At 38.2% G+C, this 18,211-nt stretch overlaps 1 protein-coding gene across 20 annotated transcripts in view; it reads right to left on the reverse strand.

Annotated features, from left to right (window-relative positions):
• The window catches only part of FOXP1 (forkhead box P1), a 623,669-nt gene that overhangs the window by 12,355 nt on the left and 593,103 nt on the right, over positions 1-18,211 (reverse strand). For 18 of the 20 annotated variants that reach the window (XM_037040949.1, XM_037040948.1, XM_037040945.1 and 15 more), the window contains 5 exons: positions 8,919-9,120; positions 8,741-8,820; positions 8,038-8,139; positions 4,270-4,391; positions 2,444-2,513 (listed from right to left, as the gene is read on the reverse strand). In XM_037040949.1, the coding sequence (XP_036896844.1) occupies positions 2,444-2,513; positions 4,270-4,391; positions 8,038-8,139; positions 8,741-8,820; positions 8,919-9,120 (576 nt within the window). The remainder of the gene's footprint in view (positions 1-2,443; positions 2,514-4,269; positions 4,392-8,037; positions 8,140-8,740; positions 8,821-8,918; positions 9,121-18,211) is intronic. The other 2 variants (XM_037040955.1, XM_037040959.1) reach the window with 1 other exon arrangement.

An 18,211-nucleotide genomic window follows, 5' to 3' on the forward strand; every position in this document is an offset into this window, starting at 1 on the left:
GCTGGGCTACAACTTTTATGATGGACTTAATTGTATAAATAGTCCTGTGCACAGTATGTGGTTTTGCACCAAACTGGCACCTCTGCCAAGAAAACGAAGATGCTTAACTCAGGGTGCTACAGCCCATAAGTACCATCGCTCCTGGAATGTGAACCACTCTGAGGTCCCTAGGGAAAAGGCAGTCTATAAATATGAAGCTTTATAGTTACCCTTAGTTACTACACTTTTTCAAAGCATAATGCAATCTGTCCCAAGTCCAATGTTTTATTTCTGTAGTAGATTCTGCTGTCCTATTTTATATATTGTACATCTTGCATTATGTTACTCTAGTAATCTTTTAAAGATGTTGTTCCACTATTATTTTTACTTGCCTTGAAAAATGGAAATGGGCAATAATGGAAAGGAAGGCCTGCTGGTAGAATCTTTATTTAATTTGTACAGCAGAAAGTTCCCTTATGAGATTGTCTACTGACCATGGATCCAAACTGACAGAGGACAGGAAAAGGACCACTCCTCAACATGAAATTGCACCAGCTGATTTACCTTACTTAATTATGGACATAAAATGTTCTTGGAAAACTGCAGCAGCATTTTGGGCTCTCACTTAAAAACAAGGAAAGGTGCAGAGGAGGCAAAAACCAAATGTTTTAAAGATGAAACTTGAACAGCTGTGCAATGATAGAGCATCCTAATTGAAATTAGTTACACTGTTAAGGGAATCCAGAAGATGGAGGATCACTGCCTTTTTTTTTAACCCTTTCTACCTCATGAATGTCAAATGAGCTTGTAATCTTAATACTATTCTAGAGACAGCAGAACAGCCTTTAAATTCACACTTCACAAGACTCCAGGGAAAATAAGTTACTAATGAATGGTATTTACAGTGGTGGCATCTAAGCGTGCTTTCATTTGCTTTTCTAAAGTTACTGTGTAAACTACAAGTAATTAAAAGAAATGTAGAGAGTAGTTCTTCCTATTAAATTTGGGTCAGGCTAAGAATAAATAAATATAATTACTGAAAAGCTAAGTTCAGTGAATTTGCCTCCACACTGAAACTGTGTAAAAGGCACGTCATCCATTCTTGGGAGCCTGAAGCCTCTGCAGAGTGATCTGGGAAAATAATTTTGTACAATGCAGAGTAGGTGCTCAATACATATTTGTTTAATGCATAGCAAAGCCATCATTATCTCGTTAACCCGCACCATTCCCATAATACCAAGTGTCTCAACCATTCTTTAATTATCATCCTGAAAATAGCATTTTTTGAGACTTCTCTATTCGTGCTGTCCCCTCATGAAGTCTGAATATCTGTTTATGTACTATTGCCTGCTGGAGGGGACACAAGACATTGTAATAGCTAAGTGCCAATTTTAGGGTGACCCAGTCCCCATCAAGAATGCTGCTAGCAAAAATGTCCCTTGGAGATCTCTGCTTAATAGTATTGCAGAGAAGGTCTGCAATAGTATTAGGTCATATATGTCAGCTCTATCTATAGAATATGTTATCTAAAAGTTACCAAGACTCCCGCAGCCCCTGTTCCAGAACAATGCAGGCAAGATCAAAATCAATCAGGACCACTGGCCACAGGGACAGCCTACCTGTGAAGTCCTGAGGGAGGCTTGAACACTACCCAGGTACTTTAATGAGGCGGTACTTCAGTCTTCTTGTGGACTCATGAAATGACTTTACTACTCGGTAACTGAGGAACATAGTAAATAAAAGGCTTGCAAGACGCAGATGCTGCCCTCCGTAACTCGATTTGGTGTGGTAATCTCCTTCCTGCTTAGCGCAGGGGTCGTGCCCCTCCCACTCCAGTACCACCGGTTCCTCATCCTGGGCTTGCCTTGTCAGAAGGTAATGCTCTGTGTGCTCACTATGGGATCTGAGCTATCTGCTGGAATCCTAAAGAATTTTCTTTAACACTTCTAACATTTAAACAAAAGCAGTTTACTGTCACAAAGCAAACCAAACCCAGATATTATAAAACATCCCCTGCCAAAGACAAAAAAAGAAGCTAAAACAGACTTTAAAAGAAGAAATAAAAAGCTCAGCTTTCCCTTTAAGCCTGTGAACAATGGAAGGTCACATGATCCAGTGGCCTATCATCCAGCACATTAATAGCTGTGCTAGAGTAATTACACTTGTGGTATTTTTGCCTCAAGTGAAATTCTGAAATAAGAGGATGGAAATTATGATACTGCTGATAAATATTAATAAGTGAACTTTTAATTTTTTTGCCACAATATTCAAAATGCTAAGCATCCTGCTAATGCTGAAGCAGCCGATGTGTTTGCCTCCAGGGAGGACGATGCTTTGTGCACTTAAGAAAAAAGTTTAACGGAATTAAAATTTAATATCTAATTAGAGTGAGGCTAATATATTTTGAAATGAGTGGGGGAGACATGTGCCTCTGCTGTGTATCCGGGACAGCTACTCATCTTACCTGTAAAGCTGCATTGAGAGGTGTGCAGTAGGCGTGGCTGCTCTGCATGTTTTTAATGAGGGAAGGATTACTGCATAAGAAAAAGAAAAAATTCCAAGTTAAATGCAAGCAACGCCTGAGTTCCCAGATAAGTTTTGTTTAAGTTTACTGTTAACCTTCCAAATCAGAAATTTCCCCCACTATCAAAACCAAAGAGAAGTTAGGTTTTCTGGCTTTATTGGGCTGGTCTGTGTGAACTCCTTTGGGAATATAGATTATGCTCTTCAAGGAAACTGGACATAAAATTTTGGCTTAAGTAATGGGCACTCCATCCACTGAAAAATATTTGTATCAAAATAGTGAACTCTATGCCCATCTGTAACAGCTTCCCTTACTCTCACAGAAAAGCAGCAGCCTGGGCACTGGGCTGGAGAGTCAGGGAGCTGACTGCAGCATTCTGGGGGTGAGCTAGCACAATGTTGGCTCTTACATCTCTCCATGATTTGAATTGTAGAGTTAATGCTAGGGAAATGGCATGGTAGCTCCTAATGAAGATCTCCAAGGGACATTTTTGCCAAAGGAAAATAGAGAGCAGGGTCTGCCAAAAGAGGGTCACTGCTAAGTAAGGCAGGGGGTTGGGCTGAAGCTTTTCTTGCACAGCCAAATTGGGAGGGTATGAGAATATATACATGGTTTTTTTTTGTGTGTGTGTGTGTAGTGTGTCTGCTAACTGAAGGCAAGACACTGTTTTAAGACAATCTCTAGCCTGGTTAAGAGTAAAAATGCCAAATAAACACAGAGGAGATACTGTGGGAAAAGAGGGGCTTCTGGTAGTAAAGGCCTCCATTTACTGCTGGCATTGAAAGGAACTACAGGAGCTGTTACCCATTTCTATCCTAAGCGTGAAGCACTTTAATCAAACATGTCACTAAGTGCATATTATTAAACTAAGCAAAATATAGAAAAAATTTACCCAAATAAACATATTAACTCTAAATAAAAACTTCCTTTTTCCTTGGAGGAATTACGATTCACATAGAAGTATTTAGTTACAGGGTCCCCGTATGCTGCTGAATCAAAAGATAACCAGTATTTGCATTAAAGACATCAAAAAAGCATTATTCAAGTCACTGGTGTTCCACAGAGAAACAAGAGATATACATGTACAAATCATACAATTCAGTTCTGTTGCAGAAAGCTGTGGCACTGCTACTTGGTGAAATGCAAAACTACATGGGATGGGTCAACCATGCAAAGCCAAAGCAACAGCAGAAAAAAAAAACAAAAGCAAGTAAAGGCTCTTACTGTGCGACAAGCTCGTCAAAGTTTTCATCGGGGCAGTATTTGCGAGGACGGCCTCGTTGAATATGGCGGCCACGTTTAAACTCTTCGTCATCAACTGTCCAAAAGGACCCAAACTCATCCTCTACTCTGACAAAGCACTTATGCAGTGAGAGGTTGGTGCGAATGGCACCCTGGGATAGGAGCAGCAGCAAAGGAGATGAGGTGGCAACAAAAGGAGACGGGGTTGGGGGTAGAACAGACATCCAATACAGGGAACAGGAAAAAGAAAATAAAATGCAATAAGCATAAGCAAATGGTTTGTGAGGGTTAATATGCATTGCCACCTAAAAGCTACTAGCATGTGATGCAACAAAGACTGGCAAGCAGGGCGGGGACTGGTGGGCATACAAAACAGGAGGGATGAAATGCTTTTTTGCTTCCCTTAACTGAGACAACGTGAGACCAGTCTTTTGGTCTAACACCATCTTGCAGCCAAAGCCTCTATGTTACACTTGTTAGCACAATCCAAGCTGGGCTGAGAAGTTCAAACACGGTGGACGTACCCACTGATCTTTTGTGGCCTTCGTTTTTGGAACTCTACTTCATCCACTGTCCATACTGCCCCTTTAACGTTTTCTACTCGCACAAAACACTTGTGAAGACTAAGATTATGACGCACTGCATTCTGCAGCAAGTATAAAAGAGAGAACATTTACATTTTCTATAAGAAAAGACTCCAAAAACAGCAGTAAATTCAGCCTAACAGTCCACATTTGTAAAACCATCCCCGAGAGCTGTAGCAACCACCCCCTGTGGACAACCTTTTCTTGTGGTCAAGAGTGTCTTGTCCAAAAGCAAAGATTAAAAAACCAAAACCATACATTAATTGTACTTTGGCCTTTTAGTCTAGTCTCTGGTCATAGCGATCCAGAAGAAAAAAAATTTTAATATGCATATAAGCCCGAAATAGATTTCACAGTAAAAATCTGAAAATATTGTTAATATGACTTAAAAATAAAGAAACACGTACAGCATAAAACTGTCCCTTTAAATTCACTTACCTCCCATAAAAAGGGCAGTTTGTTTCAATTTTTTAAACCATGAAAGATGAAGACTCAGTTATTATTATTCAATATGTTTTGTTCTTGTTCCTTTTGTTTATTAAAGTTTTGGCTTTAAAATCTTCTATGGGTTTTCTCGGATGTATTAGGAAGAAACCTAAACTGGATTTTACCATTGAGAGTATCACCTCCTGTAGCTGATGGAAGCAGGGCGTGAAATGACCCCCAATGGATCAGTATCCGTCATCAAGCCATGTGTTACCCTCCAGGATCTAAACAGAAACTGGCCCTTACTATGGACAAGCACCTTAATTAACTGATAAAATGATGAACATATGAGTAGAATTCTCAATGGGAAAATGATGATATTCCTGCATTAATGGTTTCAACAGACACATGTTTCTTTACTACGGTTAAAAAAAGTCATTGCTGTTCATTCCTAAGCGGAGACCCTTGACATCTATAATCTATCAGAGAGAAGGATCTCAGCTGAGGGTTGAAAAGCTTCTAACATCTCATCTCTCCTTTGAATTTCAGGAAAATCCACAACTCTTACTGGATCAAATAACAAGCATGGCTTCATTTCTTTAGTTCTCCTTATTAAACTTACTGATCTGGACTCAAAAATAGACATGAGGACATCAAAGAGACACATGTCATTTACTCAAACTTTCTTCTTATAAGGAATATGCAGGTGACAGTGTCATGAGAAGTTGATGCCTACATCACACTTCATGGACCCTGCTTCAAGCCCTTTACTCAATTCCATTAAAGTTGCTATTGCTCAAGCATTTTGTATCCCTCCCTTTCCACCACTTGCAGTATTTCCTGTCTAAATTAGCCTCCAAATGAGAAATCTTAACATTTTAAGAAGGGTTTCAATTTTTGAATAATCACCATTGGTAACTCTGACAAGTCTAACTAAATAATAATGATTTTTTAAATATGGAATATTTATAAGATAATGAGACTAGTTTTATTACATGGCCTAATGAACCTGCCCACAAGGAGAATCCAAATGACAAATTCTCAGGGAGCTTCTGAGCAATGTCGGAATAACTGGGGTAGGTTCAAGACACCCCAGGTGACAGTGGAAAGGTCCCCGATTCACAAACAAGTTGGCTAGCTTTGCATGAAAACAAAACAAAACTCTCTGAAAAACATTTGGCCTGTTATAAATGTACTTAGTAAGACCAATTTCTTTGCACATAAATTGTAGTCTAGTCTCTAAATCAACCTATTTTTTACACTGTACACAGGTACAGTACAAGGACGCCTAAGCATCCACTGTTATCTCGTAGAACAACACTGAGGAGTTTGAAGTAAAGAAATACAACCAAATTTCATTTAAAAAAAAAAACAGACTGAGCAAGTATACATACAGGATACATAACTGGGAAAGAAATCCACATTACTGCTCATTTTAATCGCTGTTTGATGTTTTAAAATAAGAAGCAAAATGTACAGAACTGAAAACATTTAAAGAAGCCACGTCTGGAAGAAAGGATACTTCGGATTTGTCTGAACTACAGGGCCATGTTAAGTAAAGATGTAAGGTCAAAACTTAAGTTTTGTTTTCAAAGATTTTGTACATCTAAGCAAAAGCAACTAGAAATCAAGAGTTTCCCCCAAAAGATGAATAAGCTCTTTTCAGTCATCAATTTAACTGGACACTTTATCTTTTTTCAAAAATCCTAATACAAATAAGGACACGTAGAGGAGACTATACACACTGGTGAGTCATTAAGTACTTCATTTAGGATGATTTATATTAATGACACTTTCTTCTATAGTTTTCAAAAATGAAAATGTTAAACCGAAATACCTGAGCTTAACTATCATGTTCACAACTGATAATTATTTTTAAATGTGACTATTTGCTATTTATAAAAGGTAATTTGAAGAAAATGTCTGCTTTACACTATACTTTCTGAATTTTGCGAAGTATTCATAGCTAAACTTCCTTTGTATTTTACCTCCCAAGGCAGGTGGAGGAAGGTGGGGAAGAATTTTAAACACAGGTTGCCTTCAGTGCCCATGTATCTTAATGGAAATAATAAAGACATTTTAGGCCCCATAGATATCCACAGCTCTGTAAATCTGATGAATTAATTCTACCAGTATATTCATTTTCTTTTCAAATTCTAATTTATCAAGAATGTAACAGAGGAAATATGATTTGTTTTTGCTTGTTTTTCTCCTATATAAAGTTAAGGAAGTAACAAGAAAGATATTTATTTTAAGCAAAACAAAATTTCCTCATACCCCGTAAGAAATCCCTATCTTATTTAAAACAATGACATGTAAAAATACCCTAAAATATTTTCATTTTAAATGTATCTAAATGTTTTAGAATTTAGGGAATATAAAAATTCTAGGTAGTAAAAATGAAAAAAAAAACACCAAAAAACCTCTCACAAATATTGTACCTGCCTTCTTGTACACTAATATTGGAAACTAAGAAATTGAAAGTAAGTGGGAAAATTCAAAAATTTGTGAAGGCTTCACCTAACACATCAGAATAAATACTAATAGAATCTATGAACCAATTGCTGAACTGAAAAATGAGGTATGTCACGTGACCTCATACTTTGTTAGGGGTATCCAACATGGACCTATGGAATTTGACCTGCTTTAAAGCAAATGGGGGTTAAAGTGAAGTTACATAATTCCAAAGCTACTTTCTTCCCCAGAATATCTAAGTTTCTTGACTTAAAAAAAAAACAAAAAAAATTAATCAGGTTTTGTGTTCTCCTGTAATAACTCCCACATACAGGGCTAGCACTTGGACTGCAAAGCTTCCTTGACTAATTGGACTAAGGAGATTTTATACAACCAATGAAAGTTATGTCAAGTTTGTCTGATCATTTCTCCAGGTCCTTAGTGGCATAACAAATTATCTCCGCATCACTGCAAATACTGGTGGTGGCTAAAGACACAAAAGCATGATGCTCGTGTTAAGTAATAGGACAGCCTCGAAATGAGGGCAACAGTGCCCTCTGCTCCACTCTCCTCCATATTCCAACCACAGGGGGCTGATTTTATTGAATGGTCTGGCCAAATGTCTGATGCCAATGTAATGGAAATCTTAACTCCCAGTGTTTTAACCACAATGGAACTATTTTATTAAGCAACTATTACTATAAATTAGACTCTTTGGGTGGGTCAAAAAATGTAAATGTAACTTACAACAGTGCATTTTTTTCCAACAACAAACTCTCTTCTAGAAATGGTAAGATCAAGACTGAACAGGCCTGTGAGAAAGATTACCTTCCACGTGGCTGCATTGCGCCGAAAGTAAGCAAACATTCGTGTGAACCAGTTATAGATTTCATTTAGTGTTAGCTGCTTTTCTGGAGATTCAAGAATGGCCTGTGAAGTCAAAGTAACAGAAGATAATTTATGACCAAATCAGCAGAACTGCCATTAAACAGTTTCTTGCAAATATAAAATAACCATGTTTCAGGGCTGAATCCTAAGAAAGGTTTTACAAAATGATCTCAGATTAATGGTTGTATTTAACAGCTCAATAGTAAAAGTCAAAATGAAATTATCTAATTGTTTTGAGTTTTTATTTCTGTTTCCATACAGAAATATTAATTTATTAGTCATTCATAAAGAAGAATCAAAGAGAAATGCAAAACATTTCACTAGCTGATTAAAGCTCAGTAATTATTTAGAGCTCAGATTAATTCTAGGGATCAGAGATTACTGTAGCTTGTGATAATTGACTTGCCATCTTTAAACAGGCTCATTTTCACTGTTGTGTGAAATGAATTTCCTAATAATCACATCGTATTGTAATACTTAATCAAAAGCAATTATGTTATATATTTCAGTTTTAGAAAACCTTATAGACAAGGTTTTAGCATGCCTACATTCTAAATGGTTTTAAATCTCCTTCATCGATATAATACATCCATGTACACGTATACCTTTTGATATAACTTCATTTAATGTGTTATTTACTTACCTGCCTAATTAAGGATGCGTATGTAAATGGTGGTCTAACTTCTGCATTCTTATAAAATTCTTGGTTCTGCGCAATATCTGCTAAATAAGAATCATTGTCTTGTTAACTATGACATTTGATGCTGGTTTACAAATACTGCATGTTGCAATTTTACACGAGGCAGAAATAGAGTATCTACCTGAAGAAATGGGCACGTTGTATTTGTCTGAGTACCGCCTGCGGATGGGTCCCACCGTGTGCATGCTGGTGGTGGTGATGACGGAGGGTCCTTGGGTGTTGGGAGTGATGGGGGCAGTTGGGGTAGTTGGAGTATGAGGTAAGCTCTGTGGAGAAGCCTCTGATGCAGATTTAGAAAGTGTGACACTTGATACCAGATTCAGCTGTAAGAAAAGAACAATTCTTAGAAGACCTTAAAAAATACAGAACAACCAGGAAAGCAACTAAATTATAGCACGAATAATACAGAGGGGATGCCTGGCTAGTTTTATTTCTCTAAGTAGATGTTTCTAATAAACTGAAATATAAGGTGAGTTCCCATGTAAACACAACTCAGTCAGGAGTTAGCTGGGATTTGTGGAGATAGAACTGAACTCTGCAACAAGACTTTCTGCAAGGTGCTATAGCACAGAATGTAGCTGTTTTCACTTAATTTGTTTTCAAGATTTTATTTATTTATTTATTTTTAGAGAGAGGGGAAGGGAAGGAGAAAGAGAGGGAGGGAAATATCAATGTGTGGTTGCCTCTCATGCCCCCCGTACAGGGGACCTGGCCCACAACCCAGGCACGTGCCCTGACTGGGAATAGAACCCTTCTGTTCATGGGCTGGAACTCAATCCACTGACCCACACCAGCCAGGGCTGTTTTCATTTAATTTTTAATAATACAACCTTTAGGTTTAATGAATTTAAATTTAGTCATGTGTCAGCAGTGCCCCTACCACACTGCACAGCACAGAGACACGCTACTAATATTCACAATGAAACATCTTAGGTGGGAACTACTACAAGTATGTTTGACCTGTGACTGAATTAAAACAAGTTATATTGATCCAGTAAGCTGTCATTTTGTTCTATCGGCCAGGAGAGACTAATCTTTGAAAGCTTTATGTGTAATCTTGACTACTCTATCAAAAATGAGATTGGAATATACTAATAAGGATATGGCATATAAAAGAAATGGAACTATAAAATTTTTGATGATTTTCCCCTTTCAAGTTACAAATATTCACCAACATACAGCATAGGGCAAAAGTAGGCTTTATAGTTGTTTGAATGGAAAATAGTTAATAAATAACACAAGAAGAAACTCTATGTTTCACAAACAACTGTAAATGTACTTTTGTTCCACTCTACACTGTAATAATCTCTTGCATCAGCTAAGAAAAGGAATATGGTTTATTTGAAGTGATATAGAGAAAAATCAATAGTACTGTTTTGATTCTTTCTTTGTGACTATCAACTTAAATTTCGTCCTGAGTACTTCCTTTTTTAATACTAAAAAAAGAGGCTTATCCCCCTATCCCTCCTTCCCCCAAATCTGTTGTTACAGAAATATTAAGTCTGGCTGTGCTGAAGAACTTGATCGTTTTCAACATATTTATTACAGTTTATATAGAATTGCTAACTCAGATACGTAGAGTTGGCCCAAATCCAAGAAATTTCAGCAGAATCTGCTTACTTGATAACATTTTCTCAAGCCATATTTCGAATCACTTAACAAAATAAGACTGTTTCACCATCACAATAGTTCTAGTACAAGGCATTATTTGTGGAAGGTATTCAAAATGAGATTCCTCTGAGATCATAATCAAAGAACTTATTAAAAGAGAGTTCCAATTTACTGAGACGACTCAACCTTGCTCATACTCTAGTAATGAAAAGGCCATGAGAAACTGCTCTGCCTTATATGTTTAGAGTAATTCCATAAAAGGGCAATGAATTTGAAGAAAAAGGAAGATCAAATATGGTTGGGTAAATATGAATGGCAAAATGTAAACACAGTGTTGGAAACTGAATGTTGGGTTGCCAGCTTTTATTTGTGCTTTTTTATTCTTCCCTTCCCTTGAAATGGGGACTCTGTCAAATGAAGATCCCTGACCTGTTATCCCTATACCTGACGAGAACAAGCTAAGGACAATGCTCTGCCCTAACAAATCTCCAGGCAAGCTAGGCGGGTGCCAGGAGGACCTGTTTTATTAGTGCTGGAAACCTGACTTCATGACACACATCTGCAGACTGAGTCCTTGAAGTTCAGAGTAGCAGCTATGGAACAGAGCAATAGGGGAGGCTGCAGAGAAGCCAAGTGAGAAGGCTTTGCCTCCAACCCTTATCACTGACCACGTGCAAAAACTGTGTATAAGCCTCAGCTCAAAAAGTCTAGGAAATAAGTGCATGAAAGTCTAAAGCTCATAAATTTATAACTCTTAAAATTCAGAGGTGCTACACCTAAGAATATTAGAAGCCTCTGGAAAGCCATGGATACCATGTGTAAAAAACTAGTTGTAAACTATTTGCCACTGTGTGGTTTTTACTTAATTTTCATACTACCACTAACACTTGAGATGTTATTATTCATATTTTACAGATAAGCAACTGAAACTCATGAGAGATTGAATAACTTGTCCATATTCAAACATGTACTTTGTGATCCTAGATCTTTTGTATAATCTTCTTCTTATGCCCAGGTAAAGAGGAAAAACAAAACAAAACAAAACAAAACAAAACTAACCAGTTTTATTTTTTGGCCGGCTCATTTTTGGAAAGGATTCAGTTATTCCTGCTTCTAAATGACATAAGTAAATATTCCTGAGCTAAGAGGGGCCTTTGATATTAAACAGAACATGCAGTTGCTGCCCTTGAAGAGCTTACCATCAAACGAAGGCCCTACTCCAAGGAAAACGTGCCAACCACCTTGGAACAACTCTGAGGACTAACGTGACTTTCTGGCCTCTCTTTTCAGTTTACAGAATTACCCTCAACACCATAACTTTCTTTAAAATGTTATGAAATTTTAATATAAATACAACATCCTTACATAATACATGTGCCCCTTTCCAGTTTTGTGGAAAAGATCACCGAGTCTACTGGTTCTACTCTAATTGCCAAACACCAAATCTCATGCAAACACCCAGGAAGTGAAATCCATCTCTGGGTGCTCACAGGCAACAGTAACAGATAAGTCACATACAATGATGACAAAAATGTAAGAATAGTCTGACTCTTATAGCTTTTACAAAGGTCTCAACACTTGGACCGTTCCTACCAAAACAATAGCAGCAAAAAAATACAATTTCTCCAGGTTAGCATGATCCACAAAGAAAGAAATACATTAGAATTACATGGAGGTTTTTGAACATCAGTAGCAATAAACACTTAGCCAGAAGAAAGCAGAGAGGAGGCTTCCTAGACTTGACAAATGACACTGTGATCCACACCCACTGCTGGGTTGTCTCTAATAAGCCACAGAGGAAGCAGCCAATCTGAGCTAATTACCAGATAAAAATGTATTGTAAAGACTCTAATTAGGAGATGAGGATGGAGTTGATCTAATGATTAAATGCTGCATTCGACTGACCCCACCATCAATGTGCAGTGGTGCAAGATGTCACTGGAATATTTTGCAGAAACAGTAATTTTATTTCGAGGAGGGGAGGCAGTAATATTTGTAATGATGGCTACGAGGTAAACTAATTAAAAGACAGTTCCTAGAGGAAGAGGGTGGTAGAGAGCAGCTGTGGCCATTCCAACACCAAATGCCAAGTCTCAATAGAGGGGCTGCAGTCAAGTGGAAAATTTCTGCCTGACCTCTGCCCTTGCTATTAATTTGCAGGAAAACTAATGACACATATACATATTCCCACAAAATTGTTCTAATTGCTAATTTGCCAAAGGAGCCCAGATTCCAAATTAAACATGACTGTAGCTTGTGAGCGAAGAGAGAACAAAAGACTGTAAACTCCAAACACAGGGCGCTCTGCCGTGCGAGATCATTTGAAGGCTGAACCAACAAGTTAATGAAATGTCAACCTTGTCAACTGCAATAGAAGTTTCTTTACTTCTAAACTTTTGTTCAATGATCACATGCTCGTCTTGAGGAGAAGCCATCTTGGGAAGGAAGGTCAGGAGGGACAGATAAGACAAGCAAGGGGAAGGGTTCAAAACAGGCTGTGTTCAAATCTGCTCTTTTAATTAAGGTCTGTCTGAAGACAGTGGACAAAAAAATTAATTACAGGCTCAGAAGAGCAAATCGGGAATGGTGTGGGTTTTGCTATAATCTTGAAATATGCATCTTAATTGTAAACTACTAAATCTTAATATAATCATCAATTCGAAATGGAAGCGTATGTACTTTGTATTTCTGACTGTAGCTAAGGTTTCAAAAGATAATTTTTTTCTAGGGCACAGAGCAGGAAGGGATTGGACTGGGAGGGTTTCTTTTCCTATTTTTCTTATTGTGTTCATTTTCTATTTAAAAAGAAGTTGCTATGTTTAGAAAAGTTAGTAACTCTGATATTTTCTACATGGCAAGTTTCCACCATGTGATGATTTGGGCAAAGATAATCTCTTTGAAAGTCTAGCCAAAAGTTAAATTCTTATGTCACTCAAAACTGCTGTAGGGTTTTATTTTTTTAATTTATGTGTGCTCTTGACCATCATTACTGAAGGACTGTCCTGGGAATCTTACCAGCCCGGCTATTGTAACTGTCTCACTACCTAATATTCTGCTTAGCCCTTTTGCAAAAATCACTCTTTACTTTATAAACAGTAACCGCTGCTTTCTTTTAAAGATGATGAGTCATTCGTATTTTAAAAAAATAAACAAACCACTGATGCAAACCCAGACAGAAACAGACTTGTCGTCAAGTATTCCCATAAGAACTCATTTTTATTTTTGTTTGTGCTCTTGTCTCACATGAGAACAGAATCTGAGAACAAAAGACAATCCTGAAACCAAAACACCAAGAGACCTCGCTGCTTAGTAGGGGGCTTCCAGGCTCACAGAACTCGTGTTTCTGCTGTTGGTTTTACTGGCCTGAGCGGCTCATGTCCTGCTTTAACTGTGATGGGATTTCTAGAAACGAATCACTCGCGTTTGTTCAGGGAGGACCATTCTGAGGCTGAAGGGACATTCCCAGACTGTGGGAGGCTAGGACATGGTGGCAGAGGGAGGCTTTTGTTCTCAGCTTTGCCTTCCTTTGCCACCTCAGCCTGGCCCTGTGACTGTGTTAAAGGGGCTGGTGTCACCGACAGTGCCACTCAAACAAAAACACCGGTACTGAGTTGAGGAGGAGACCTAATGAGAAAGAGTGTATAAAAATAGCTACATGTGTCTGTTTGAGAACCTCCTCCTCTGACTGCCTAACGCTGTCTCTCAGCCACAGCTGGGTGGCATTGGCCCAAATGGTTGGCTGTTTCTCTGAGTTAAAAGACCCCTTTTGCACACAGGGAGCACTGTATTTTTATAGCAGCTAAACTATTTCAAAACAGTCCTAATTGCTATGGTTAGAGGAAAAGAGAATGTGTAAAAAGGAAAATCCAATACTGCATTTCATTTCAAATATCCCAGTTCCTCTAAGTGTTTTATAACATTTCATAAGGAGGGATATATGACCCATACTGTAATTACCTGTCCACCAAATCTGAAGGAATGCAGTTTCCTCAGGACCAGGGGTTGTGCTCTGGTGTGTAGAAATACCCTACAGCAAGGTGTACTTTTCATGTAGTATTATAAAGTGTGATTTACAGTGTTTTTCTGACATAATGATAGTGAAGTCTTTAAAAAATATCCTTAACAATTTAATAAAGTCATAACACAGGCACACTTTTTTTCTACTGCTGTTTTTTAAAAATTTTGTTTATTTATCTTTAGAGGGGAAGGGAAGGAGAGAGGGAGAGAAATATCAGTGTATGGTTGCCTCTCGTGCATCCCGTCCTGGGAACTGGCCATCAACCCAGGCAGGTGCCCTGACTGGGAATTGCACCTCCATCCTCTGGTTCACAGGCCCGAGCTCAATCCACTCACTGAGCTGCACCAGCCAGGGCTATGCTGCTGTTTTTTAAACTGTTTTATCCATTGAGTTACTCCTGCNGTATGGTTGCCTCTCGTGCATCCCGTCCTGGGAACTGGCCATCAACCCAGGCAGGTGCCCTGACTGGGAATTGCACCTCCATCCTCTGGTTCACAGGCCCGAGCTCAATCCACTCACTGAGCTGCACCAGCCAGGGCTATGCTGCTATTTTTTTAAACTGTTTTATCCATTGAGTTACTCCTGCCTCCCAGGAAGCTAATTCTCCATAGAGTATATATATATATATATATATGAAGACACCATGTTTGGTGTTTACTCTGATAACGTTATTGACTTTGGAACAAAAGAATATCAATCACATTCATCATGATAGTTTCCTGTTGTCTGATTTTTCACTTTTGCTTGTCTTATCATCAGACAGGAATCTTTTACAACTCAAAATACAACAATCTGACTATTCTAAACATGAGTCTAGAAAAGCTTTTCCCATCACATGTGCCCAACTGCTAGGAGAGGCAGCTGCCCTGGGAAACTCACACATCCTTCCATCAGGAAAGTGGAGAAGTATGAAATGGGTATTTTAATACCGTGGAAAGTATGAAATGGGTATTTTGTCTAATGTTGGCTAATCCTTAACTTCCTCCACACTGCTCCTCATTACATACTTTCCTCAGAGACACATACACCTACTCTCAGCCCAAGGAAAGATCCACGAAGCTGATTTCTTTCCATTCCTCCTATTTATCTAGGTTTCTTGATGTTACTTTGCCCAGAAGTCTTCCTGGACCCCACCAAAATAGCTCAGTGTTCTACTCAGTCATAGCATAACACATGCAGTGAGAGAGTGAATAAGAAATTGTATGTGTACATTTATAGGTTAGTTTGTTCCACAAGCCTCTGGACACCTCAAAGGCAGGGATCCCTGTAGCTACTTTAGTACTGTTTTTATGCAGCATGTCAGTAACTCTTTGTTGATGCAATAGCTTGATTTTAAACGCAACCTGCAGTCTGAGTTGTGGGTATAATTATTTTGGGCTTGAAAGATTTTACAATGAGCAGAAGAGGATGACACTGAAGGGGTCTGAGGACTAAGAAGACTGCAAACTCATATTCCAGTTCACCAATATCCACCTGGCATGGGTGAGCTTGTACCCACTTCTAAAAATTTCAGGTCTGTCCTGAGATGAGCCTATCCTCTAACTGGTCAAATGTGAAGACAAGTTCTACAACAGTATCCAGAAAATGCCATCTATGAGTTGGTGTAAGAACAATCCAAGAAGGTTTTGGAAGTTACTTTGATAGAATGAAATGGAGACTGGTTGGACAACTAGATACAACAAATGACACTTACCACCCAAATGGCATTGAGTGAAAAGCAACGTTTATAGCACAGCATTCTATCACTTAGTAACTAAGAATTTAAAAATAAACATGAAATTCCTTTTAAATAGCAATAGAAAAAAACCTCAAACTCACTACCAAGGCTGTAACATTAAAGTCCCCATCTAGGGTAGATTTGAATTCTGGTGATTGCTTAACTTCAAATCAAAGATTCTAGAAGAATATTCATTTGAACATACACTGTGCATTCTATTATTTAAGGTGAAATAATTAATTATAGGCAAAAGAGAACACTGTGCACATTAGACTCGATCACCAGATAGCTCTGTATCACTAAAGTTGGAAGAATCAAGAGTTTGCTATGTGTGCCTGCCCTTGTTTTATTTCTTTAACCATTTTGGGGGGCAAAGAAGAATAAATTTATGCAAAACACTGCATGTCTACCTTTTATAATTAATTTCCCAATGCCTCACCTATACATATTTTAATAATTCCTGATTTATAAGATGGTATCTAATAAAATTTTCTATTTCCCAATAAGTGAAAAGAAGGCAGGCTCATTCCAGCAACAGAGTGTCACACAATATCTGCTTGTCAGGCACCAATTTTTACTTCTTACATGTAAGTTAAAGGATAAGGATTTATAATGCTGCCTGTGAAGGGAACCACTTTTCATACACAAATGTGATCTTTTTTATTTTTCAAAGGGTAATACAACAGTACATTTACATAAACTAATCCAAACAATCTATGTATTTGACAATGGCAAACCTCACACAGACGGCCCATTGTTGGTTTACATCTTGGAGTTCTTTATATTGGCTGGTAGCTCGGCCCTAGCTGTCAAAGGTTTGACTTGGACTCTAAATAAATGGTTATAGAAGTGCTGTGCGGCGATATTGAACTTCTTTGCAAAAGAAAACCTGCTGTGTATGAATTCAAAAGCTATTAATTTTTCAGTCAAAAATATTCATGCCTATTTCTTTTAATAAAGAAATACTGTGCAGAGCTAGTAAGAGATAATGTTGACTAGTGGTAGAGAATTTTCAATAGAGCAGTTAAAAATAAATTTAGTAGGAGGTCCCCTTCAAAGTTATAATTTTCAACAATGTAAGACCTTTTTTCCTAATACTAATCAAGATAAGCCTTCCTTCCTTGTGCTTTTACCCCAGGACTGGGTTTCCCTGTTCACTGGCTACTCACCACTGGTTCTCATGGAGATTCCCCACGGCCCTTCTGTGGCCCATACAGGCTCACACCGAGTGGCCCTGGGGTCTGGCAAGTCTTTCTCCAGTTTTATCCTCTCTCCTCCCCGCAAGAAGCCTCATGATGCAAAATAGGCCCATTTCTAGACTCCAAACATGATTCTATAATTGTCTTTAATCCATGGAAGAAGTAGAAGAGAATCTCATTCTCTCCCTTGCTGCTAGGTTTAAAGACTCACACCCTTCATCCTGGGAGGAACCATTTCCCTCCAAATAGAAGCCATATGAACACTTTCAGAGTTTTAAGGTCATTAGTTCCCTAAAGAGTTGACTATGCCCACTAGTGAACCCACCATTTCAGGGTCTCACCATACTGAGCTCATAGTATTTCTAGAATTCCTGTAAGGAGAGTTTTATAGAAATACCAAGACTAGCACAGCTGACTACTGACTCCCCAACATACTGAATGGCCTATGCTTGTTTTTCCCCCTTTCTTTTTGGTAGCCTACAAACTCAGTCCTATAGCTATTTACCGCACGACACATGGAAATGAAGGGCTTTTTCTGAGTAAAAATGGATGTGCACAGTGTTTAATGATTTTATGTCCTGTATCTCAGTAATGTGTTCTGTTTCAGACATTAATTTTGTCTGCCAACTGCATCCTGGCAGGCTACCATATTTGCTGGTTAATAGTCTGACTCCGTTTTATTTCTATCACCATAAATCATACATATATGGGTGTATGTTTGCTTTATTTATAGAAAATCAGTCCAAACAGATAAACCAATCCTTTGCCACGATGCTGCATCATTGCATGTTGATTAAAATTACTGGTACTAACTATAGATTGTCAACGCTCAATTAATTTTCACACAGTGACTCCATGCAAAATCAAAT

Source organism: Sturnira hondurensis, unplaced genomic scaffold (assembly GCF_014824575.4).
Source record: "Sturnira hondurensis isolate 20B ecotype Veracruz unplaced genomic scaffold, ASM1482457v3 Scaffold0002840, whole genome shotgun sequence".
Taxonomy (NCBI): domain Eukaryota; kingdom Metazoa; phylum Chordata; class Mammalia; order Chiroptera; family Phyllostomidae; genus Sturnira; species Sturnira hondurensis.